This window comes from Maniola jurtina, chromosome 6, assembly GCF_905333055.1.
Source record: "Maniola jurtina chromosome 6, ilManJurt1.1, whole genome shotgun sequence".
Lineage (NCBI taxonomy): Eukaryota > Metazoa > Arthropoda > Insecta > Lepidoptera > Nymphalidae > Maniola > Maniola jurtina.
Genome location: NC_060034.1, coordinates 15,117,697 through 15,143,310, shown reverse-complemented (window position 1 = coordinate 15,143,310; position 25,614 = coordinate 15,117,697). Strand labels below are relative to the sequence as shown.

The window sequence follows — 25,614 nt, the reverse complement described above, 5'->3', positions numbered from 1 at the left end:
AAAACAAAATTAGAAATCCAAGAGTGAAGCTCGCCCGACTTCATACCTAGGTGCATTACACGTGTAGCTAAACAAAAGTTATTTTTTACTTTTTAGTGTTTGTCATTTTTGAAGTCGGTTTTATTTTTCTTTTGAAAATTTTTTATTTCACAATTTTTAGTGGCCCTACTGTACTATAATATGCTGTGCCCAGTTAAAACCCTACTGTTTACTAAGCTATTACACTGATCGCGAGCAATTTGCTCCTATCCATTGAGGAGTTCTGTTCTCCATCTCCGAAGATATTCATCAGATCTTCACCAAAATATGGGACCACCTGCACAGTATACCCTTTCAAACAAAAAAAAAATTTTCCAAATCGGTCCAGGGGTCTTTGAGTAATCGGGGAACATACATAAAAAATAAAAAAAAAAATAAAAAAAAAAAAAAAAAGATCCTGACGAATTGAGAACCTCCTCCTTTTTTGGAAGTCGGTTAAAAATATAAATGTACTGCAACATTAAAATATATCAAGCGACAGAAAAACATTTTTACTATAACATTTCAGCGTTCATTAAGACGATCGCAGTCGGGTTTTAGTTTTCAACTTTATCTTGTCTCAGAATGAGAAAGGCTTAGGCCATACTCTACCAAGCTGGACAAGAGAGGATTGGCAGACTTCATACACCTTTGAAAACATTATGGTCTATGGAGAACTCTCAGACGATGCTTTACTTCACCGTCAAACCAAACTGCGCATAGCTCCAAAAACTTAGAGGTTCCCTCCGAATAGAAGGGCGAACATTTTAACCACTAGGTTATCACCTCTTTTAAATACCGTTACCTTATATGTAGTAACTATTATTTTTATAGGTAGGTAGCTCTTCCTTTCCTTGTCTAGTTGTAGAATAGTAAATCTACATAATATAATTATACCTCAAACATTTAATTTAAATGTTACACAGCTAACTGAACAACATTAGATGGCTCTACAGTCCACTAATAGTTTTTATATGAGTTCGTTTCATGCTCGAGCCGTCTCATTGTAACTTGGTTACCTTCAACTGATTGGAGCCAAATTCCTTCCTCGCTTTGAACATTCAAAGTGCATTACATACCTATCTAGTTAAGACGTATCAGTTATCGGAAACAAAACAAATCTGTAATAATGTTGAGTAAAATAAAATTAAAATAAAAACTATATTATTTTTGCACAATAACTATTTACTTAGAAACTGTGCTAGTAAATAAAAATTAAAATATAATATCAATTTAAAATAATTGCCGTTACAAATGTTTAAATGTTGTGTGTTGTGTAAATTACTGTAATTGGTGTGATACTAAATTAAATAATGTCAAAAATTTAAGTGTAATTTTTTTTTATAATTTGAATTTATAAGTTAACAAAATGAGTGCTATAAAAGCTGTTTGTGACAAAAAAGTGGATTTGGACGAAGTTTTGGATAAGTACGGTATTTTCAAGCGATACCATGTGGAAATAATTATGTTGGCGTTCTTTGCATTCGCCACCAATACAATGTACTGTACTAATTACGTATTTGCTGCAGAAAAAGTGTCTTACAGGTATTTTAATAAAGCAACAAGATGAAATTAGTTTAACAACTACAACGTTTATGTTTTTCTCTGTGGCATAGTGGTATTTATTTTATTGTAATGAATCCCTGAAGCATTTTCCAGTTTTTAGGGTTCAGTACCTTAAAAGGAAACAAGATAAAGTTAAACCCGACTAAGCACTATCCGCGAACTGCCGATAGGTTGCGATGCGATAGATATAGTAAAATTGTTTTTCTGTCACGTATATTGATTTTTCCTCTTTCATTTGATATCTTACTTCGATATAATAGCAAAAAAAATTTGGAGACCTCCCTTTTTTGGATGTAACATCCGTCAGGTCGATTTTTTGCGTATTGTAGCCAATATCACCCGGACCATAATAACAAATCGATTGATATCGTATTCATCAAAATTGGCTCAGTAGTTTAGGCGCTACGGTGGAACACACATAACAAACCTATATACATACACAGACTGCAAAAATCATAAGCCTTCCTTTTGGCTTTGCTGTAGTCGTGTAGAAAATAATAATCTGAACCTCGGTTTCTTGAAGACATTGATCATTTTGCAGCAGGCACATTAATATACCGTCTTTAATAAGGTTTTTAAATCTGAAAGTATCAAAAAACTGGTTTGTTGTTTTTGCGTGCGTTCAGCGTCGTTTAACCATGAAATCGATACCACAATTATAGCATAATAATTATTGAATATTGCAAATTAATCTTAAGGTTTATTTATTCATTTTATTTATTTATGTAAGGTTAACATAAAATTTCAATTGCATCTCATTATTACAAGGCCTTGTAAATAGGTTCCGTTGTCTGTTCGTGGTTGACTAATCCCATTGTAGTCTTTTAATTTTTTTCTTTTCGCCATAATCGACACCATGGTCTTTAGATCAAATCTTGTACCTAAATTAAAAAGTAGGTAAATAATACCTAAGTAAAAATCATTAGAGATTATGAAAACTGGCCTACTTACATTAACATCTCTTGGATGGGTTTCTGAAAATAGCAGTCTACGTTATAGAGAAAACCAATGAAAAATCTTAAGTTTCTAGACCGTATAGTTTTTGTTTTCTGTTATTTCAGATGCAAAGACGACATGAAGGATGCGGCATTCTGCAGCGCGTCCAACTCCACGCATTATTGTTCGGAATGGGTGTATGACGAGCCTAATAGTTTTGTCGCCTATGTAAGGAACTATTGATGTACCTATTCAGTGTCTATTGTAACGCCCGTGCCGGGGTTCTTATTCGTTGGTCAATAGATGGGTCATGATATTAGTAGGTACTTTATCATTCTTACTAGTTGTAAATTACTATAGTAATTCTGGGCCCATAACGTTTTGCTCGACGTTTCTGATGCGAATTGCTAAGGTCTTTGTATCGTTGTATCCTACTTAATATTATAAACGCGAAAGTTTGTATGTATGTAAACGTGTATGTAACTCTTTCGCGCAAAAACTACTAGACGGATTTGGTTGAAATTTGGAATGGAGATAGACTATTCTCTGGATTGACACATGGGCTACTTTTTGTCCCGGAAAATCAATGAGTTCCCACGGGGTTTAAAAAACCTTATCCATGGGAACGAAGTGGCGGGCATCAAGTAATAACACTATAATTTGAAGAACCTTCTTGGCTAGAGTGAATAAGCATAGGTAAGCACGCTTCAACGTGGACTTTATCATTGATTTTTCTGGCATGATTGTCGTCAAGCACAGGCCTATCCCGCAATAAAAAAAAACCTTTTTGCAGTTTGAGTTGGCGTGCCATGAATGGAAGAGGACCTTGGTCGGAACGGTGCACAGTTTCGGCTACATGTGCGGTTTACTGCTCGTGGGACCCATGTCCGACCGGTAAGAGTATGAGTTAATTTATTTTATATATAGACTGATGCCTGTGAACAGATTTGCCAGAGCTATTGGTTTTAAAATTGCCATCACTATTTTTCGTTATCATAAAAAGCGTGACAATATACCTACTCGTTGTATATTTGTGTTTAGATTGGCGATAGAATTTTTATTTGGTGAAATTATTTTTTTCTTCACAGTTATATATTTTTACAGACGATTTTTCGAGCTAGTACATACTTAATTTTTCAGTTAATATTCTGCTACATTAATTTAACCAGGAATTATGATCAAGATTACCTAATAGGCATAGGTTTTTACGGAAAATTAATTTTCGCACTTATAAAAATGATTGTACTGCTGTGGTGCAGCGGCTAAGATATCAAAAGATAACAGTCAGATACAGTTTTGGATTTATTATAATGTTAGTGTGGATAATGTAATTATAAATATGGACAGTATGAATTATTGTAGAGAAAATTGATAAACCATCACCATGATTTTGTAAACGTGGTCTGTGAAGATCATTTACTGGATACATTTTATTGGTTATTTATGTTCAAAACGTGTTAACGTGAACTAAACAACCATCTACCCATTCGTTATATTTTCTTTAGTTAAGTTCATAAGATCAGTAGCTACATAGTACTGCTTATGTAATAGATAGGCTAAATAAGTATGTATATAATTGTTAACGATCTCTTTGTTATGTAGTTATATAGCACTAGACGTGTTCATACAAAACAGAATTTTTTGCAGGCTGCAAGACAGCTGCAACTCGTTTTTGCTTACAACATGATGCCGAGTGATGTTAACAATTTAATACCTACGTGATGTATTGTATATTTGTTGTTCAGAATAGCAGTTTTGTATATTTAATTCAATGGTACATGGTAAAGTGTATACCTACTTATCTAAATAGCCTTGTGATTTAGATGATTTTTAGCGTATTTAAACAATCGGTACATAAACCCACTCATCTGTTAGAGTATATCTACCCGATTAGTTTCGATCATGTCCGGGGCTTTTTTCAATTTCATTTCAATTTCTGTCTTGGGCGCCGCCTCGCAAGCAAAAGCCCGTTGAAAAAGGACCCAAGAGGAGTTCAGAACTAGACGGGCACTCTCCGACAAACACGTGAGCTTAGCTGTCATACTTACATTTATATTTAGACTAGCTGATGTCCGCGACTTCGCCCGCGTGGATTTAGGTTTTTGAAATCCCGTGGGAACTCTTTGATTTTCCGGGATAATAAGTAGGTAGCCTATGTCAATCTCCCGGTGTATACCCATGCAAAAGATCAAGTCAACCCGTTTTCTCCGTTACGACTCAACAAACACACACACTTTTTCATTTATAATATTAAATATTGATGATTTTCATAATTAAAAAATTAAGCAAAATTGAAGTTCAAAAGCTGTAATAAGTACAAAAACAGCCTAGGAACATAAAACTACCGTAGGTAAAGGTAATTTTTGTACAGAGAATATTAAAGTGGTTAGCATTAGTCCCTAAGTTACATTTGAGCTTAACATACGACATAACGTTTCAAAGTTTATTGTGCCTTGGGGCTCAAACTGTTTTGTTTTAGTCATGTAGTAATTTCGTTGTTGTATGATAATACTACAATGCAATGTATAAAGCAAATCTTGTATGAAAAATGTTATTATTATGAAAACAATAGGTAGGTATTAGAGCAAAAAATTAAAGTTAGAGTAATATTATATGTAGTAAAATCATAGATATGTGTAGTAATATAAATAAAACATGAGAAAAGAACCATTAGAGGTGTCTTAGAACATTAGGTAGAAAGGAAGCTTTTAAACGCTTTTAATTCCTGCCTGTTCAATTTTCTTTTTATTCTGTCTCGCTCACGCATATTACGGATGCGCTGCCCAGCCAATGAAACGCGTTTCATCAACGTGTTCGTGGAGTTAGATTCCCAATTCAATAATTTATTTCACTTTTTTGTAGGGTGGGAAGAAAGACAGCGATAGTCATAACAGGAGTGTTGGGAGCCGTGTTTGGAACATTGAGGAGTTTCTCCACGTGGTACTGGTTCTACATAGCGATGGAGTTCCTGGAGGCTGCAATAGGAGATACTTGTTCGCCGATGTATGTATTGAGTGAGTGAACTAGTTATTTACAAAATCTATCATCTCTTCTCTCGGTCTGCACACGTACGTAGATGAAATTCCACGGGCACGCATGAACCGATTTGCCTCCTTGTTTCTAATTCGAATCACTAGGAAACACCATTCCGGCGCAGCACCTGTTTTCAGGGTTCCGTACCTCAAAAAGAAAAACGGAATCTGTTTGTCTGTCTGTCCGTCCGTTGTGTCTGTCAAGAAAACCTATAGGGTACTTCCCGTTGATCTAGAATCATGAAATTTGGCAGGTAGGTAGGTATTATAGCACAAGTACAGGAATAAATTTGTGGTTACATTATTAAAAAAAAATTAAAATGTATTTCAATTTTAAAAGTTAGATAACTATACCAAGTGTGGTATCTTAAAAAAGGGCTTCGCCTGTTTTTTTTTTTTATGTATAATAGTTTTTGATTTATCGTGCGAAATGTTGGAAAAACGGAACTCTCAGTGCGCGAGCCTGTCTCGCACTTGTTTCCTCTAATTAATATAGTTACCTTCAAGTCAAGACTGAATGACCATCTTCAAGGCAAGCGCGCTCCCTCTTAGGTCGCATCGTCACTTGCCAGCAAGTCTGTTTTTAGCCAAGTGGTAGTTTATAAATCTAAAAAAACCGTTCAAGTGTGAGTCGGACTCGCTCATGGAGGGTTCCATACAACGCCATTTTATGTGATTTTAATTTTTTTGTCATATAACCAAATAAATAATAAAATATAAAACGGTAAATAATAAAACGGATTTCGGATTTTTCCTTTACTTTTTTGGGATTTTTCCTGTATTTGTTTCTTTACTTTCTCTATCTACCATTTGGAACCATAAAATTTGGCAGTTGGAAAAAGAGTTGATTCCCTCGACAGACAGACGCACAACGAAGTAATACTATAAGGGTTCCTTTTTCCTTTTGAGAAACGGCGCCCTAAGAATCATCATCGTGCTTTGTGCCTTTCACCACAATTCTTAAAAGTTTTTTCATTGCATTACAGCATTAGAAATAGTATCTACAAAAAAGAAACTGGTGTACCTTATGATAAGCAGTTTCGGCTTTGGCTTCGGAGGCGTTGCTGGGGCGTTTGCAGCTTGGCTGACACCTGATTGGAGATGGTTCCTCAGAGCGATTTACACACCGGCATTCTTATTCTTCTTTTACAAGTATCTGCTAGATGAGAGTCCAAGGTGGTTGCTAACTAAAGGAAAGAAAGATGAAGCAGTAAAAATACTTCAAGATGCAGCAAAGAAGAACAAGATTACTATTGAGAAGAACTCTTTAGACAACTTAACATGTGAAGTGAGAGAAAACGTGAAGTTTTCAGTATTGTTGAAAGATACTTTCAAGTCGAAGACGCTGAGGAAACGATTCTTTGTGTGCCTGATTTGGTGGACGACGTCTACGTTTGTGAACTATGGGCTGATGATCAATTCGGTATCCTTGCAAGGGAACAAGTATGTGAACTTTGCGTTAACGATCCTGGTGGACCTTCCAGCTACCGTAGCTGTTACTTATATACTGATTCACTTTAAAAGAAAAGTTCCTTTGATGCTCTCGTTTTTCGCTGGTGCTGTTTTGTGCATGTCACAACCCTTTCTACCATCGAGTAAGTTCTTTTCATTAGTATATGAAGTACTTATTTTTTTCTCCAAATAATATTAAGTAAAAGTAAATAAAATAAAATAGTAAATTTAATATAATAGTAAATAATAATTATAATAATTAATAGTATAATTTTAATATAATAGTATTTTTTTTATATTTTAAAGTTTATATTAAGTATATTTGGTTATGGATCCACTTATTATAGTAGTATTATACTTGATGGAGAAGAGATAAAAACCCTAAATTCTTGTGAGCTTAGATATTCTTCTTGGAAGGAATGGTATTCCGAACCAGTAGTAGATTCTTTTGACGGTTCAGAAGCCCGCGTAAAAATTAATTTAAATTAAAATCTTCCTGTTTCTATTTTATAATCGAGGACTACAACTAGTTTTCCATATTTTTTCGGATTTCAGATTTACCATGGCTCTCTTTGACGGTGTATATGGCGGGAAAGCTGATGTGCTCGTTCTACTTCTCCATCACGTACCTCTACACCTTGGAGCTGTTCCCGACGTATACCAGGAACTCGATGCACGCGCTGTGCTCCTCACTCGGCCGCATCGGATCCATCGTCGCACCACAGACACCTTTACTGGTAATACTGGCTATGTAATAGTTTTGCTTGGTTGATGAAAAAGCAAAAGACTTTCTTATAGATACCCTTTCATTTGCATCTATCTTAAAATATTTATTCAAGTTTGTACTAGAAAACTAGCTGTCCGACCCCGGGTTTGTCGTTGTTGTCAACTAATAGGCGTCTACTGCTAGCCATAGGTGTATAGTTACGTTTGATCTCATCTGTCCACATATTGGAAGGGTATGCCAACGCTGCGTTTCCCAGTGAGAAATCACCAAAGCAGCTGTTCTGTTTGGCGGCCAATTTTCATAGGGGTGGAAGGAATACGTTACTTCCCTTAAAAAATCAACCTGAGTTAAGTACCTACTTTGGATTTCCGCTTAGTTTTACTTCAAAAATCTCTTTTGTACTGATTTTATTTATATTATGGAGAACATAGGAGAATCAGAGTAACAGACCATAGCCCAACGACGTTCGAATCAAAGTGGAGATAGATCCCCTAGGCGGACAGACGACATCAAACGAGTCGCAGAGAACCGCTGGATTTAGGCAAAACCATGGCGTGTGGAAATTCCTACAAGAGACCTATGTTCAGCAATAGATATCAATAGATTATTTATGGGGACTTTCAGACGGTATACTACCCCGGTCTGCCGTCGTTCGTGTTCGGCGTGGCCGCGCTGGTGGCGGGGCTGTCCACGTTCCTCGTGCCCGACATCGCCGACGACGCGCTGCCCGACACCGTGCACCAGGCCGAGGCGTTAGGGAAACCGAAGATACCCTCCAAGGCAGTCGGGACTTATAATGAGGGGTTTGATACTCAAATGTAAAAAAAATGCTGTCATGGATTTAGAAAATATTTTATTTAAATATATTTAGTATGCCTACACCAGTTGTGGTAGGTAGGTATTGATTGTGATAGGATATGCGATAGTGTTGTTTAATTTGAGGCTACATTTTAAAAGATTTTTTTTAAAATATATTTATAATATGTAGATATCTGTTACTTCCGTCCACCAAAACAATGATACGATACACTAAGTTCATACATTAATCTCATTTTTCTTACAATTTGTATGAAATGTACCTATTTACCAACCAAGTAGTAGGAACAACTTATCGAGAGAGCCTATTTTTCGAACCAGAGGTATCTACATTATATTATTTCATAGACGATTTGAACGAATGCCTTGAATAAAGGCATTATATTATGAACTTGATTGTTATTTATTGATAAAAATAAATCAAGTTATGAATCAGTTGTATTTTATTTATTTCTCATGAAGTAATTTGAAATTGCTGGTCTTAAGAAAGTTTACGCGAAAACTTAGGATGCACTTTACATATAAGTAGTCAAGCCAATCTGCACTTTGCCAGTGTAGTAACTATGGCCTAAACTCTCCTCATTATAAAATTCGGGGTTGGCAATCGATGGGTTGAGATGATGATGAGAGTTATTGCGCATCTTCAGGATTTAAGGAGGTCGGTGGAATCACAAGAGCTACGAGATAGTACCTACCTAAAAATTTTCATAAAGTCTGTATTCCGTGTTAAAAAGAAGTTATCACTACCCATATTATATATATTATAAATGCGAAAGTACTGTCTTTGTCTATTGGTTTATTGGTTTGTCCTTCAATTACACCGCAACGGAGTAACGAATCGGCGTGATTTTTTGCATGTTACAGTTTGAAGACCTGAAGAGTGACATGGGCTATTTTTTCACTGGAAAATTAGAGTTTCCTCGAGATTTTAAAAACCTAAATTGATGCGCATGGGTAATCCCGTGAAGCTATTGCATCAAAAACCTTTCGCACTTATGACCTTTTTCTATAACCACGCCACACACCTAACGCATGTACATGCGTACCACGCGAATATGATCATTAAGATGCTAATCGACATACGGCCTTTGACCGTACAATGGTCGGACCAGCTGGGCCCCGAGAATGACACCCGCTCGGAGGTAGATCTTCGTATTGTTACGGTCGAGCCTGCAAGACATCAGGCGACAGCAGTTTTTCAAGGAATAGCAAGTAATGTGTAAGTCCTTACACTATAATGTTCGAACACAAGTCGATATATTGTTTGCCACAGTTGGCACATCTTCACCGCTCGCTGCGGATGTGTAATTGCGACATGGTTGCGCGCCAAACTCCATTTTTACCTCACGACACGAGCACGACTAAAGGCTCATTACGCCAGAGAAACACAGCATACCACTGGAACAGTAGGGAGGTATACCACTGGAGTACAAGCAACAATAATAGCCAGTAGTAGCCATACTGCCGTACTGCGATACGCAAAGCATCTAGAATGGGGCTCTCCGGTCAGGCTTCGTTTGCCTGTTGCCTGGATTATTCATCCTTCACACGTTGTCTCCTTACTGACCAGCCTGGCTGTTCAGCGCGGATATTCAGTATTTAATCAGTATTCTTGGCACCATTTCACGAGGATGGCGCATGATTTGTACCTACAGCAATTAGATAAGGCAAGCTTTGAGTTTCATTGTAATATTTTCAATAAAAAGTATATAATATATTAGCCGTTGAGACTTGGGTCGAATCAAGACAAGCGTTAGACAGAAAAAGAAAATTTTCTCGCTTCGTTTCCATGTCGCAGGGTCTGAACACGATTAAGCTATCGTAAGCTATTTTCAATTTGGCCCCGTTTGCACCTGCGGGTCTGCTTGCAATATTAATCTGCGCCGCATCGCATCTACCACACGGGGATTTGGGTTTAAATCGTTCGAAATCGTTATTGTGCTTACCAAAATATTACAGGAAAATCGAATAAGTCAAACGAACATCACTACCCAGTACCCATTAAAATACAAAACTCTGTTTGTTTATTGGTTTGTCCTTCAATCACGCCGCAACGGAGCTACGGATCCACGTGATTTTTTGCACGAATGCAAAGACCTAAATAGTGACACAGTCTTTTTATAGTTCTGGATACCTAATCAAAGAATTTTCACGGGAGTTTAAGGGTGATTACGCACTACATCCGATCCGAATCCGTCAAAGTACGTTCCGAAGTAGTCATAGAACTATTTGTATGGTAGCTTACGCACTAAGCTCCGACTTCCGTCATCCGAGTTCTCTCCGTCATCCGTGAGAATATCTCGGATGTGCTTCGGATTCAAATCGGACGTACTATGACGTAGATATGTCAAAGATGTCCACTGAGTAGGTTGGATTTGGATCAGAGATCAGAGATCAAACTCGAATATTGCTTATGCACTTAGCATAAGCAATATTCGAGTTTGGTACGAGTTTTATATCCGTATTTTCACAAAACGTAACCGCTCTGAATCCTTAATCTGCGTGGACGAAGTCCCGGGTATCAGCTAGCTAATTTATTTTAACTCGGCATAAACTGTTGGTGATTCAAAATACTGCAGTGTCTAAAAATATGCAATCACCTAAATTACTTATTTATCGCTGTGATGGTAATTTACATTTTATTACCTTTCGTTGCATAAAAGCAATTATCCTTATTGTTTAAATAAAGATAGGTTGTAAAGCACAGACTAGGTAGGTTCAATAAACACAATACATTATTATAATCTGTAGATGCTTAAGTTGCTAACAAAAATAAAAACTAATACCTACGTCTTATTACCAAATTACTAGCTCCATCCGGAAACTCAACGAAAATAGAAAAGGAGACTGATACAGGTGAAACTATTAGCTGCTAAGAAGCAGTGGGCAACCTATGAAATAAAGTAGCAACCACATACATGTAGATACGTGTAGTATGCGATGGGATACCCTCCAGCACTTTACTGGTGGAAAATGGCTAAATAATAAGCGTTGATGATCGGAAAGGTATAAAATAACAAAGACATGTTGTCCAACCGTGGACATAAGTAATAGTGAATAGATACATAAGTAGTAGAAAATAGAGGTAATTAAGTACTTAGCATATTATAGACTGACAATAATATTAGGTGTACGATATTTTAGATGCATTCAGGCACCTGAGAGTGTGATATCACTAGGTATTATCTTGATAAAAATGTAATGTAAATATGAAGAGCCAACAGGTCAATAATACATACTTGGATCTTATCTGTTTTAGTGAATAGATACATAAGTAGTAGAAAATAGAGGTAATTAAGTACTTAGCATATTATAGACTGACAATAATATTAGGTGTACGATATTTTAGATGCATTCAGGCACCTGAGAGTGTGATATCACTAGGTATTATCTTGATAAAAATGTAATGTAAATATGAAGAGCCAACAGGTCAATAATACATACTTGGATCTTATCTGTTTTATAAAAAAAATGTTCTTTTTATTGTATTTATTTACTTTTAGTCTTCTCACGATTCAAACTAAACGTGCAAGGTTTTTGCGGTGCTATTTATAAACCTAAGTTTCTAAGCTATCATTTCAACCGGTTTATCTGATCACTGGCTTAGTTCTCAAGTGCAAACGCAAAAATATACAATTATTTACTTGAATTATCTGCTCTAAATAATATAATACAAATCGTCTATGCCAGCGATAGAAATATTTTAAGGCTAAACAACAAATAAGATTTGAGGTGTTTTTATGAATTTTGATGAACTCAAACATAAGCAAAAACTGGATATAAGTAAGGCCAGTTTCTTAATCAAGTGTTGGTATTATAACTATTTTTAATGTAAATACTGAATGAATAAATGAAGAAATGCCTATTGAAATGGATGCTATGCATGTTGTAAATGTGAAGAAAGTTGATTTAGACAACGTTTTGGATCAGTTTGGAGTTTTCAAACGATACCACATCGAATTAATAATTTTGATTTTTATATCATTGCTTTTTAATGGAATGTACTCTATGAATTATGTGTTTGCTGCAGAAGAAGTGTCTTACAGGTAAGCAATATGAATCTTTCATATTATTTGTTTTTTACTTTTGCTTAAGTCAACAAGTAATCTTTCTATATTTATCGAGTCAAGAGAATATATGAGCACTCTCTCTGTGTGCCCTTTCTCAATTTTTTCTATCGAGTTTATTTTATTATTTTAAGTTTTAAGATTTTCATGCTATGAAGTAATAGGAATAATATCAGTTGCCTATGTTGAAATGAAATAAAATAACATATGATATGACAATGAATAAGTACTTAGCAAGAGAGAGTAAGAAAAGAAGATATTTTGAATTTTTTAGATGCAGAGACGACGTTGAAGATGATTTTTGTAATCCATCTAATTGTACACGCACGTGTTCAGAGTGGGAGTACGATGATCCTGATAGTTTTGTTGCATACGTAAGTAAATTCTTTTTTAATTTTGTAACTGAATCTAACTTTTATATATTTGGTCGTTGACTTCACGATGTGATTGCATTTTTTTAATGATGATGCGGCGTTACTGTTAAGAAGTACAATTGTATTTTGATAAACTAAAACTTCAAGACTTAGTTTTTAGTTACATTTACAGTTTCAACTGGCTTGTCAAGAATGGAAGAGAACACTTGTTGGGACGGTGCACAGTATTGGATATATGTGTGGATTGCTGCTTATTGGACCCTTGTCGGATTGGTAAGAAATATTTTTCTAATGGCTTTGTAGGAAAATCTTGATATCAGTTATTTTACTTCATGTATAATTTGTTCATAATTTTCTTTTTCTTAAGGTTTGGAAGAAAGCCTATTGCAGTATTAACAGGTGTTTTAGGAGCAGTATTTGGTACCTTGAGAAGTTTTTCTCCATGGTACTGGTTCTACATAGTGATGGAATTTCTCGAAGGTGCAATAGGAGATAATTGTTCGCCATTATTTATATTGAGTAAGCTATATTTGCTTGAAAGATTTTGTAAGAAATTTAAAACAACGTCCATTTTGTTCAACAAAGTCTTCATTTTTATTTGTTTCAGCATTAGAAACAACATCTGCAAGATATAAGCTTTTAGCCTATATGTTAAGCAATATAGGATTTGTCTTTGGTGGAGTAGCTGTAGCGTTCTTGGCTTGGTTAACTCCTGATTGGAGATGGTTTTTACGAGCCCTTTATATACCTGGATTCATATTTCTTACCTATAAGTGTTTCTTGGATGAAAGTCCAAGGTGGCTTTTGACAATAGGAAGGAAAGAAAAAGCTATAAAAATCCTCGATAATGCAGCAAAGAAGAATAAATTGATAATTGATAAAAATACTCTAGAAAACTTATCATATGAAGATGAGGGAAAGGTTCCCCTTGCAGAACTGTTAAAAGTAACGTTCAAGTCTAAAGAGCTAAGAAAACGATTCTTCGTATGTTGTATTTGGTGGACAACCTCTACTTTTGTAAATTATGGGTTGATGATTAATTCGGTTTCCTTGCAAGGAAACAAATATGTAAACTATATGTTGGTTGCTTTGGTTGATTTACCAGGAAGTTTAATTGTTACTTACATATTAATTAATTTTAAGAGAAAATCACCTTTGATGCTCTCATTTTTCGCTGGTGCTATTCTATGTATTTCGCAACCGTTTTTGCCTACAAGTGAGTACCTGCTTGCATACAATTATTATTATTTATTGGCTGATGCTTGTGACTTAGTACGCATGGATTCAGGTTTTAAAGGTCCCGTACTAACTCTTTGATTTTCTAGGACAAAAAGAAGCATAGCATTCTTCAGGTCTTCATCAATATCCGAACAAACATCACATCTATCTGTTGCTGCATTGGATTGTGGCGTGATTTAAGGACAAACCAACAAACAATAATACACTTTTGCATTTATAGTATGGGTACCTAGTGGTTTTGTTATATTAGTCATTCTGTTGTTTACCTAGTCCACTTCTATTATTTTTCTATTTCTTTCTTCTATTTTCTTACATTCTATTATTTTTATATTTTAATTTGTTTTTTAGATTTGCCATGGCTGTCAATCTTGTTTTACCTGGCGGGGAAGCTTATGTGCTGGTTCTATTTCTACCTACGTTTACACTGTAGAGCTGTTCCCGACATACACCAGGAGCTCAATGCAAGCGTTGTGCTCGTCCATAGGTCGCGTGGGATCCATAGTAGCACCACAAACACCACTTCTGGTATTTATTTTAAACTTATATCAATTGAAGACTCCGAAGGGATTTATAATTAAATTAACTCGATATGATATTGCAGTCTTTTCAGAACTATCATATACAACCCTCGTAGCTTTAGTTTTAAGTTTACGTAATTAATTATCACCACTATATCATCAACAATTCTAACTTTCAAAAGGTGTACAACAGTAGGTACCTACTTTGTATAAATGATTTTGATATTGATTTTGAAAAAGGCAGGGATGTGGGTAAAAAGATGACTATCCAATGCCTAAGATCATATCAAATAGCGTGAAAAATTGGTAAAGAGGTCATTATCTGATTTTCGTAATTATCTCCTTTCGTAATTTACACTCATACAGTATGGTGTAATACTAATAAAGAATAATTGTAATTAATTATGAGCGAATACTGATATGAGCGAGTGTACTGGACAAGGTCTGAATATATAAATTTTCTGCATGAAAATTTCAGACGGTGTACTGGGTGGGTCTGCCGTCGTTCGTGTTCGGCGTGGCCGCGCTGGTGGCGGGGCTGTCTACGTTCCTCGTGCCCGACATCGCCGACGACGCGCTGCCCGACACCGTGCTCCAGGCCGAGGCGCTGGGGAAACTGAAGATACCCTCCAAGGCGGTCGGGACTTGTAATGAGGGGTTTGATAGTTGAACTGAAAAAATACAAAGTATTTGTTTAAATTCTGTTTATGTTATGAAAAGAATTGAATCTATTTGTTTCATGAAGAACAGCTTGTGCCACCAAAACTCGCCACCGGTTCGGAAAGCAGGTTCTACTGAGAAGAGCCAGTGAGAAACTCAGTAGTTGCTTTTATTTTTAATGATATAAATCATAATAAGCTTCGGGCTGTGTTTTGATTATGTTTGTCATATTATATTACTTTCTAGAAAAAGTAGTAGTTTCTAGTTTTAAATTACTCGAAATAAAGATAATTTTATGCACACTATGAAATTAAATACAAGAAGAAGAAAAATATAGAGTTCAAGGTTTGGACCTTTTTGAAACCATCTCAGCTTTTGAAAACAATAGACTTCAATGTGAAAATGGTGGCAGGAAGCTGCGACCGTTTGGGTAAAGATGCAGATTGCAAGAAAGACTTCCAATAGTAGATTATAACATTCTGATAAACTGCATCATATGACCTGAGACTAACACGATATCAACATTCATTATGTTGATAAATTATACAAACATATTATGACGAACCAACAGACCAAAATAGGTACATATACCATTTTCGAGATCTTATCTGATTAAATTATATAAGCTTTATATTTAGCGTTTTCTCAAATTTTTATATAGTCTGCCTACCATTCAAGCTAGGTGCGCGAGATTCTTGCGACGCAGGTTGTTACTTATGATCCAGTTACTAACGAACAACTTTTCTTTCCGGTTGCTCTTGCCAATTTTGTGAACCCCCGACCCGAAAAGAGGGGTGTTATAAGTTTGACGTATGTATCTGTGTATCTGTCTGTGGCATCGTAGCTCCTAAAATAATGAACCAATTTAATTTTTTTTTTTTTTTTTGTTTGAAAGGTGACTTGATCGAGAGTGTTCTTAGCTATAATCCAAGAAAATTGGTTCAGCCGTTTGAAAGTTATCAGCTCATTTCTAGTTACTGTAACCTGCACTTGTCGGGGGTGTTATAAATTTTTAATTTACACTTTTTTATTGAATGTGCTTAACTACCATTCAAGAAGACGGACTTAAATAGATAAAATAATTTGAATTACTTACCAAACATATTACTATTTGTGTGTATCTAATAATTTTATTTAAGGCTATAGGTACAAATAATAAGACTTGATGTGATGTGTTTTAGCATTTTGATTTTAAGCCAGTATTTTGCTAAGCAGGCAATATACTTACAAAAATCTGATCAATAAGAGAGACAATTTGTGGTTTAAATTTTTGATTATATATGCATTTCAATTTGTAACAGTCGTAAAATTAAAAAAAAAAATTGATATTGAAATGGATGCTACAAATATCGTTAATGCTAAGAAAGTGGACTTGGACAATGTTTTGGATAAGTTCGGGATTTTTCAACGATACCACATCGAAAGGGTACTTTTGTTAATGGTGGGATTGTTCTTCAATGGAATGTACTCTGTGAATTTTGTGTTTGCCGCAGAAGAAGTGCCTTACAGGTAATTTAACTTTTATTTAAATCTAGCTGATCCTCGCAACTTCATCCACATGAATTTAGGTTTTTAATAATTCCATTGGAACCATGATTTTCAGGGATAAAAAGTGTATCTATCCAGCTATATCTGTGCTAAACGTCAAGGTTTCATTAGGTATAATTAAAGAAGCAGATAGACGGACGGACTGACGGAAAGATAGAGAACTAATTGATCTTCTTATTATTAAGGTTACTTAAATAGCTAAACAAAATGCTAATATTATGATGACAGAATAATAAGATTGTAATGCCTTTGAGAACTTGTCATTTTTGATATTATTATCTCATACTGTTATCTAATCGACTTTCTAAATGTAACACGTAACAAGCTTTGCGGTAGATATGCGAGATAATAAGACCTCGACCTTCCCATAGTATGCAAATTATTATAATGATTGAGATTGATAGTATCAAATGCCTTGCTAAAGTTTTAAATATCTTTGTATGGCGTCAATTTAGATTTATTGTCATTAACTCCAGAATAGTGCATAATGTAAATAATTTTAGTTATGTAATACATAGATACTTGATTAATTGGAACCATACTATTATTATTGTTGTCTATAATACTACTGTTTAAGTTATTAATAATATTATTCGTTAGGCCTAGCTGGGAAGGGACATCTTGTTTAGATCTTATCTTGTTTAGTTTTTTTTTTTTTTGCTTGTTATGTGTATGTGTGTGCTTTTTTCTCCTTTTCATTTTTCTTTACTACTGTACGGTTTTTTAGGTTCTTTTTTGGGTTGTACTGTATTCATTTTAATATTGATCAATAAGCAGGGAACGCAACGGGCGCGGTGCGTTTTTATTTTATTAATCAATATTTTTTGGAGCAAACTGAAAACCAGCGCTGAGCATTGCCATCAATGCTCGGCCATGCTGAGTTTGCGGCCTATTGCTATTGTTAGTTTTTTTTTATTTTTATAGATTTAATTTACTTATAACATATGTATGTTGGTCACTAGCAATAAGTAAGCAATAAAGCCTATTTATTATTTATTTATTATTTAATAAGTTATCTACCATTTTATGTGGATGATTATTTTACTAATTTACAAATGATAAGGGATAGACAATTTAGACATACAAAACTGTGTGGAGTCGAAGTGATTAATTTTGTTCTGGGCTGATTAATTAGGAGGCACTTCGACTACCGAAAGCATAATAGGTACGGTACACTTGTATTAAAAATTTAATCTCAATAATTTGTGTTATAAAAACTTGTAGCTGGATATTTTTACCATCAAAAGAACAATTGTGGCCGTCTAAATACTTCATTTTTAAATTGTACTAGCCATAAAGTAAAGCCAGTTGATCTTAAAGATCTCATTCCACTTCCTTACCTGATTGGTAACTAATTATAAAAATATTTCTGTAAAAACAACAGACTATTGATATGTTAAAATCTTTCAGATGCAAAGATGATTTTGAAGGTAATTACTGTAAAGCATCTAATTCTACACTCACGTGTTCAGAGTGGATATATGACAATCCTGATGGTTTTTTTGCATACGTAAGTGAATTTCTTTGTTTTTCTTAGTTGCCTATAATTTCTCGAATCAATCATCTCAAGGTCTATCGCTAGCTTACTGCTTAGTATGGATCTCCTCTTAGAACGAGACGGGCTTAGACAGTAGTCTACTATGTTGATCAAGATTGGCAGACTTCACACACCTTGCATATGCAATGCATGCTGATAGATAACTCTCAAACATGCACGTCTCTTCACGTTCGCTGTTAAAGCAAATGATGATAAGGTGTTGAAATACGTAATGCATTTCAGGAATATTATTGTTTTAAATCTATCGATTGCAGTTTCAACTAGCATGTCAAGAATGGAAGAGAACACTTGTTGGTACGATGCATAGTATTGGCTATATGTGTGGATTACTGCTTACAGGACCCATGTCCGATCGGTAAGAAATAAAGTACCTACTGTTTATTGTTAGGCCATTATTTTGGCTACATCTCGTTTATCATGCTAATATTTTGAACTGTGCCCTATTGGGCTATTGTACGAGTTTTAGGATAAATCCTCTTTAATCGATTTCTTTTAAAGAAACTAATCTCAACAATAAAACCATTATTTAGTTATCTTCCAGTTATGGTTTTTCTTAATATTTTCAGATTTGGAAGAAAACCAATCGCGGTAATTACAGGTGTCTTAGGAGCAGTCTTTGGTATTTTGAGGAGTTTTTCTCCATGGTACTGGTTCTATATAGCGATGGAATTTCTCGAAGGTGCAATAGGAGATAATTGTTCACCATTATTTGTTTTGAGTAAGTATTGAGCACAATTTGTACTCATACAATAATTATGCACGTTATTTAAAACAACTTTTCATATATTATTTTATTTGTTTCAGCATTAGAAATAACATCAACTAAAAATAAAATATTTGCCTTTATGTTTGGCAGTTTAGGTATTATTATAGGTGGAATTACTTTAGCTACTGTAGCTTGGTTAACTCCTGATTGGAGATGGTTTTTACGAGCTATTTATATACCTGCGTTCTCATTTCTCACTTACAAGTGTTTCCTGGATGAAAGTCCTCGATGGCTCCTGACGAAAGGAAGAAAAGAAAAAGCTTTGACTATTCTCGAAAACGCAGCAAATAAGAATAAATTTGACATTGATAAAAATTCTCTAGAAAACTTATCACATGAAATCGATAGAAAGGTTACTTATGCAGAATGTTTGAAAGAAACGTTTAAGTCTAAAAAACTCAGAATGAGATTCTTTGTATGTTTGATTTGGTGGACAACCTCTACTTTTGTACACTTTGGGTTGATGATTAATGCAGTATCATTAGAAGGAAATAAATATTTCAACTACATATTAGTTGCATTGGCTGATTTACCAGGAAGTTTAATTACTACTTATATATTAATTTATTTCAAGAGGAAGATACCTTTGATGCTCTCATTTTTCGTGGGTGCTGCTTTATGCATTTCACAACCGTTTCTGCCTACAAGTAAGTAGATGCATGATAAAGCATTTAAAATTTTATCCACACGTCTGACGTTATTGTGATTATTGGATTCAACTTATTTTGGCAAAAAAACTTTTGGTATAATATTAATTTTCATTTTTACATTGGATTCACATCATATCGGGCAACATCAAGACTGGGAGGCGAAACAGAAATAGCTGATTCATAAGTGGTGTAAGCATGCATCTCTTATTGAGAGTCACATTTTATTTAGTTTGCCGTGGCGCCTTAGTGCTAAGAAATTCTTACGACACGTTTAACAGCGGTTAATTGTCTGATCGTGTCGGAAGGGGTGGCTCAGTTTTCACGCAAAACATCAGCCTGGACGTTCAGCGCGGAAATGCAGCCAGTATTATATTTTTAGTACCATTTAATGTGGGCATGATTTGTAATAGTAATGAGATGAGGCTGGCTTTAAGTTTTATTGTAACATTTTTGATTTAAAACATTTTTTTTTTAGATTTGCCATGGCTCTCAATCTTGTTCTACATGGCCGGGAAACTGATGTGCTTGTTCTATTTCTACATCACTTATGTTTACACCGCAGAGCTGTTCCCGACTTATACTAGGAACTCGATGCATGCGTTATGCTCTTCTATTGGTCGTATAGGAGCCATACTAGCCCCACAAACACCACTTCTGGTAATAGAATATTTCTTTTACAGATAATCTTCTTTCTTTTTTGAAATATAGTCGTATTCCTCATTACTGAGGGTAGTGGCCCCTCTCTATAATCACATAGTAAGTACTAGGAGTTCTCCTAGGATTATAATAGTGTGGTGGGTTCCCAAATCCTTCCGCATACAACTCCACTAAGAGAACGAGATTTTGACTCTTACGTTTCACAACTTTATTATTAGATAGAATATGTTAGTTATAAAAACTGGAAGCAACGGCTTATGGTGCTTGTCGAAGCACGGTGGAAACAAAAAGGGCAAATTCATACCTCCAAAGTCGGTCACTCATCCAGTTACTGACTTGGCTCAACGTTGCTTAACAATCGCAATCGATTAATATGCGATGTCACTACTAGGCTACACGTTCCTAGTACATGTAAAATTAGTCAGTGATACAACGACGCCAACGCAGCATTATGTTTCTTTCTATATTTCGATGTGTATTTTTTTCTGTCGGGTACTGTAAATAAGCTAGCCAATGCAAAAAACAAGGAAATAAATTAAAATTTATTCAATAGTTTCAGTAATTATTTTGATATTAAATGTCAATATTGGAATCCCGTTGGCGCACATCAATTTTAGGGTTAGTAGCGGTAGGAAGACTTCTAATTAATTTTTCTGTGCGAAACTTTCAGACGGTGTACTGGGCGGGTCTGCCGTCGTTCGTGTTCGGCGTGGCCGCGCTGGTGGCGGGGCTGTCCACGTTCCTCGTGCCCGACATCGCCGACGACGCGCTGCCCGACACCGTGCTGCAGGCCGAGGCGCTGGGGAAACCGAAGATACCCTCCAAGGCAGTTGGGACCTGTTACGAGGGATTTGATAGTTAAATGTGAATAAATTGATTTATCGCGTTCATGAGAAAAAGGGTCTTTCAGATGGAAACGAATATGCTATAAGGATTCTTTTTTTAACCGACTGCGGCGAAGCCCAAAAGGAAGGTTATGGGTTTGACCTGTATGTCCTATCTATGTATGTCCTATCTATCTATAAATGTCCATTCCTATGTCCATGCGTAACTACTCAACCGATTTTGATAAATGATATGTCATTAGATTTTTCTTGATGGAGCGGGTGTGACTGGGTACATAAAATTCAAAAAGGCGGATTTTACGCGCTTTAATGTAAGAGCTGAAAAATATGCTGTGCAAACCGCAGTCAGGGGGTTTTTTTTATAAATTTTTAAATCAATTATTCCTTGATAGCTACGGAACTCTAAAATATGATACCGCAACCATAGCTCACTCTGCCGCAACTATGCTCTCACCTCCACTGTCATCTAAAGTTCTTTTTACCTGATTCCAACAATCCGTATGTATAAAAGGAAAAGGTGACTGACTGATTGACTGCTCTATCAACGCACAGCTCAAATTACGGACAGATCGGGGTGCAATTTAGCAAGCAACTATCTATTATAACGTTACATTTGCTAAGAAAGGATTTTTAAAAATTCTAATTCGCGGACAAAATCTAGTAGAATCAAAAGTTTATATATTTTGTGAAATAATTTATTTGGCACTTGAATAATCCCATTGCTGCAACCTTAATAAATTCCGAGTGGGAATCTCCTCTTTCTGTAAATGTCACTTAAGCCGAGGTCGGTCCCACAAGAGACCCTCGGAGACCCGAGCAGGGGTGTGTTATTTGACCGCACGTTTAATTTAATTACGAAAAATAATCCAATTAGGAATTGGAACTGAACTACTAAATAACTTCAATTTAACAAGCTTCCCGCTCTGAAACTTTAGCTTACATCCAAAATTCAAAATTCAAAATACTTTCATTCAATTTAACTTTTGCAAGAACTTTAAATTGACATAAGTGTCTACCAGCAAGAAACTCGGCAGTTTCTCTCTTCAAAGATATGATATACCATGTATTTAACTATTGAAGTCCCGCGCATTGCTGGATATTCGTGAAGAACCATGCAGGAGGAAAATTGCATGCCTGAGAGTTGTCCATAATGTTATCAAACGTGTGTGAAGTCTGCCAATCCACACTTGGCCAGCGTGGTAGACTATGACCTTAATCCTTCTCATTCTGGGAGGAGACCCGTGGCCAGTGGGTTGTTCATGACCCCGGGGTGAGCCGGCTAGTAATATTATATCGAAGTAATATTTTGAACGACGTTCACGTTGTTCGTTGAGGCGTTATGATCAGACACTTCGATTCGCGCCACGTCGCGGTAATCAGCTACGGCCGCAACACGTGATGTGTGTATCGCCTATACGGCATTTTTTCTGTACATTCGTCTCGAATAATGGCTCAAGATCTCAGGACCGCCAGACCTGTGTTTCTCAGAAAATAAGTAACTCTGGCGGTCTTGGAATCTATAGAGGCAACTTATAAATGTAAAAGCTTAGATGTTAGTAATTTGTTATTTCCTCACCCCCAGAACCGAAATTTGCCTGAAATTCGAAATACCTTAAACCCTGAAATGGGATGAAGCCTATGTCAAAAATAAATTACTTCTTAGGAATTATTAAATAGAGGCTATTCCAAAATTCGTAAAATCCACGCGCGCTGTTATTTTTAAGTTTGGTAACCATTTAAAATTATTAATTTTTAACCCCCGACCCAAAAAGAGGGGTGTTATAAGTTTGACGTGTGTATCTGTGTATCTGTGTGTCTGTGTATCTGTGTATCTGTGTATCTGTCTGTGGCATCGTAGTGCCTAAACGAATGAACCGATTTTAATTTAGTTTTTTTTGTTTGAAAGGTGGCTTGATCGAAATTGTTCTTAGCCATAATTCAAGAAAATCGGTTCAGCCGTTTAAAAGTTATCAGCTCTTTTCTAGTTATTACTGTAACCTTCACTTGTCGGGGGTGTTATAAATTTTTAATTTACACTTGTACTTCATCTACCTACATAAAATGCTTATGACGTCACATCTAAGTACATACAAACTCCCTTGCTAAGCGAGCGTTTTGATGTTTGATAAAAAGTCGCTGATTTGACTTGTAGTAATAGGGCTAGCAGTCATCAACCCTATTAGGGACACACAACACACACATAGTCACACACATACACACACACACACCACTTAGTCTTATCTCGGAAAATAAATTTATAAAAATCCTCGAGGATAAAGTTGCAGGTATGATGGCCATAGTGACTAACTTCGAAGTCACTGAATGAAGTTGATTTATAATAGTATTAAAATTTTATATTTTAAAATCTAGTTGAAATTGAAGTCAAATGAAGTTGGTGTTGAAATCGGTTGGGGAGGGGATATAGTGCTCCCTCGAGGAGTAATAACGCTAAGGAAGCGGCGTCGGGGCGGAATCACGGCGTCTGATCTCTGCCCGATACGTGACGCGAATATCGTATGCGATATTGATCCCGATAATGATACAGCGTTAAGAATACGACCCCTTGCTACTTGACTTGAACTTTGAAGGCAATTGGTAACAGTTGATCGATTTTTAGGGGTCTGTAATCCGTACCTCAAAAGAAAAAAGAAATCCTCATAGGATCATTTTGTGGCGGTCGCCACAGTTGCAAGAAAGAGGGCGCTTCTCACTCATACCAAGACATCATCAATCAAGACATCAGTTGATCAAGTGGCAGCATTGGTAGATTTTACACATTTTTGAGAACATTATGAGTAATTGTCAGGCATGCAGGTTTCCTCATGATGGTTTTCTTCACCATTTAAGAAATTAGCATTTAAAAAGTGCGTGCCAAGGCCCAATCTCCTGAATAGGAGACGAAAATACAGTAATGCATGAAAATATTTATATAAATAAGAGTTCGCGAACTAAAAACCAAAAGGGCAAACCCCAAATTCAAAACTGAGGGTGGAGTTTGTGAGCGGGAGCGGTGTATCCGGTACGTCGGAACGCAGATGTATCACGCGGTGTCCGGCCGGCTCTTCCGCCTCAGATGTGCCTCGTCCGTGTGTTTTAGCAACATGGCGGGAAAATGCGCTTTGGGGTAGTTTTCTTTTAATTAAAAACATCAACTACTTTACGATAGAAGCGATTGGCGCCGTTTCTCAAACCCTCTGCGTTATAAGGTCGTCAAAGCGTGGATTAGAACATGGGGTTATTTAAGGGGCGGATCGCCCGTGAATTCCTGAAAGACCGGCGGCGGTATCTCTGGTGCTGCAAATGTTCATAGGCGGCGGTAATCACTTAACATCAGGTGATCTACCTGCTCGTTTGCTCGCTATTTTATTATTCATCAACATTATATCATCAGCCTGTGGACGTCCACTGTTGGACATAGGCCTTCCCTAAAGAGCATCACCACCTAAAGAGAGCCACGGTCCTCAGCCTTTGTCATCCAGCCATTTCCCGCCAGCCGCTTTATATCGTCAGTCCATCGTGCTGGAGGGTCCACATTACGCTTGTACGCTTGCTTATACGCGATCTCCACTCAAGGTCTTTCCTACTCCAACTGAAACAACTTTATCATTAAAATTGTGTCAACCATAGAGGTGTTATAGTGTCGACAAATTGTTTGCAAACCACAATCGGGGACAGAAGTTGGCACGCCTGTCAGCAAAGTGAGTGCTGGGAGGAGCTAGTTAGCATATTACAAGAAATTGTAATAATTGCACGGAGTTAGCCGCTTCTGGCCTCGACGGCAATTTGCATCGCTAACAAACGAGTCGGATTCCACTGTTTTTGTAAATACAATCTTGCAGACGTTGACTTAATTTAATGTTCCTTAAAATGTTATTAACGATACCTATTTATTATCCTAAAACAGTCGTTAAAAAGCAATCAACACTGCAAAAACTAGGTAATTAATTTCTTGCAGGCTTCTTCGGTGAATAAAGTAACAGTAACAAAGATAATGAATTTTCGGCTTCTTTAATACATACTGTTAAGTTCAATACATGTACTTATGTAGAATCATTGTATCGACAGGCAAACGACCAAGCTTAGATCTTCTTTTAAATTAGTGGTAGAGTTCCAACAAACAGACAAACATGACTTTTCGTAAACGCCCGTAAATTAGGTCTGTCAAACAGAAAAAAAAAATTATTT

The 25,614-nt window shown here is 36.1% G+C and overlaps 1 protein-coding gene across 3 annotated transcripts; it reads left to right on the top strand.

Annotated features, from left to right (window-relative positions):
• Positions 1 to 1,044: 1,044 nt before the first annotated feature.
• LOC123866481 (organic cation transporter protein-like) lies at positions 1,045 to 25,614 on the top strand. 3 transcript variants are annotated; one of them, XM_045908077.1, is made up of 9 exons: positions 1,046 to 1,563; positions 2,646 to 2,748; positions 3,314 to 3,414; positions 5,383 to 5,534; positions 6,539 to 7,147; positions 7,560 to 7,741; positions 21,255 to 21,448; positions 24,295 to 24,297; positions 25,599 to 25,614. In XM_045908077.1, the coding sequence occupies exons 1-7, from the start codon at positions 1,388 to 1,390 to the stop codon at positions 21,444 to 21,446; spliced, it is 1,515 nt and encodes a 504-aa protein (XP_045764033.1). In that variant the 5' UTR covers positions 1,046 to 1,387; the 3' UTR covers positions 21,447 to 21,448; positions 24,295 to 24,297; positions 25,599 to 25,614. The 3 variants fall into 3 exon arrangements, with proteins under 3 accessions (XP_045764035.1, XP_045764032.1, XP_045764033.1); XM_045908079.1 differs by lacking the exons at positions 21,255 to 21,448; positions 24,295 to 24,297; positions 25,599 to 25,614 and adding an exon at positions 15,224 to 15,415 and having other exon boundaries at positions 1,045 to 1,563; XM_045908076.1 differs by lacking the exons at positions 21,255 to 21,448; positions 24,295 to 24,297; positions 25,599 to 25,614 and adding an exon at positions 8,356 to 8,902 and having other exon boundaries at positions 1,045 to 1,563.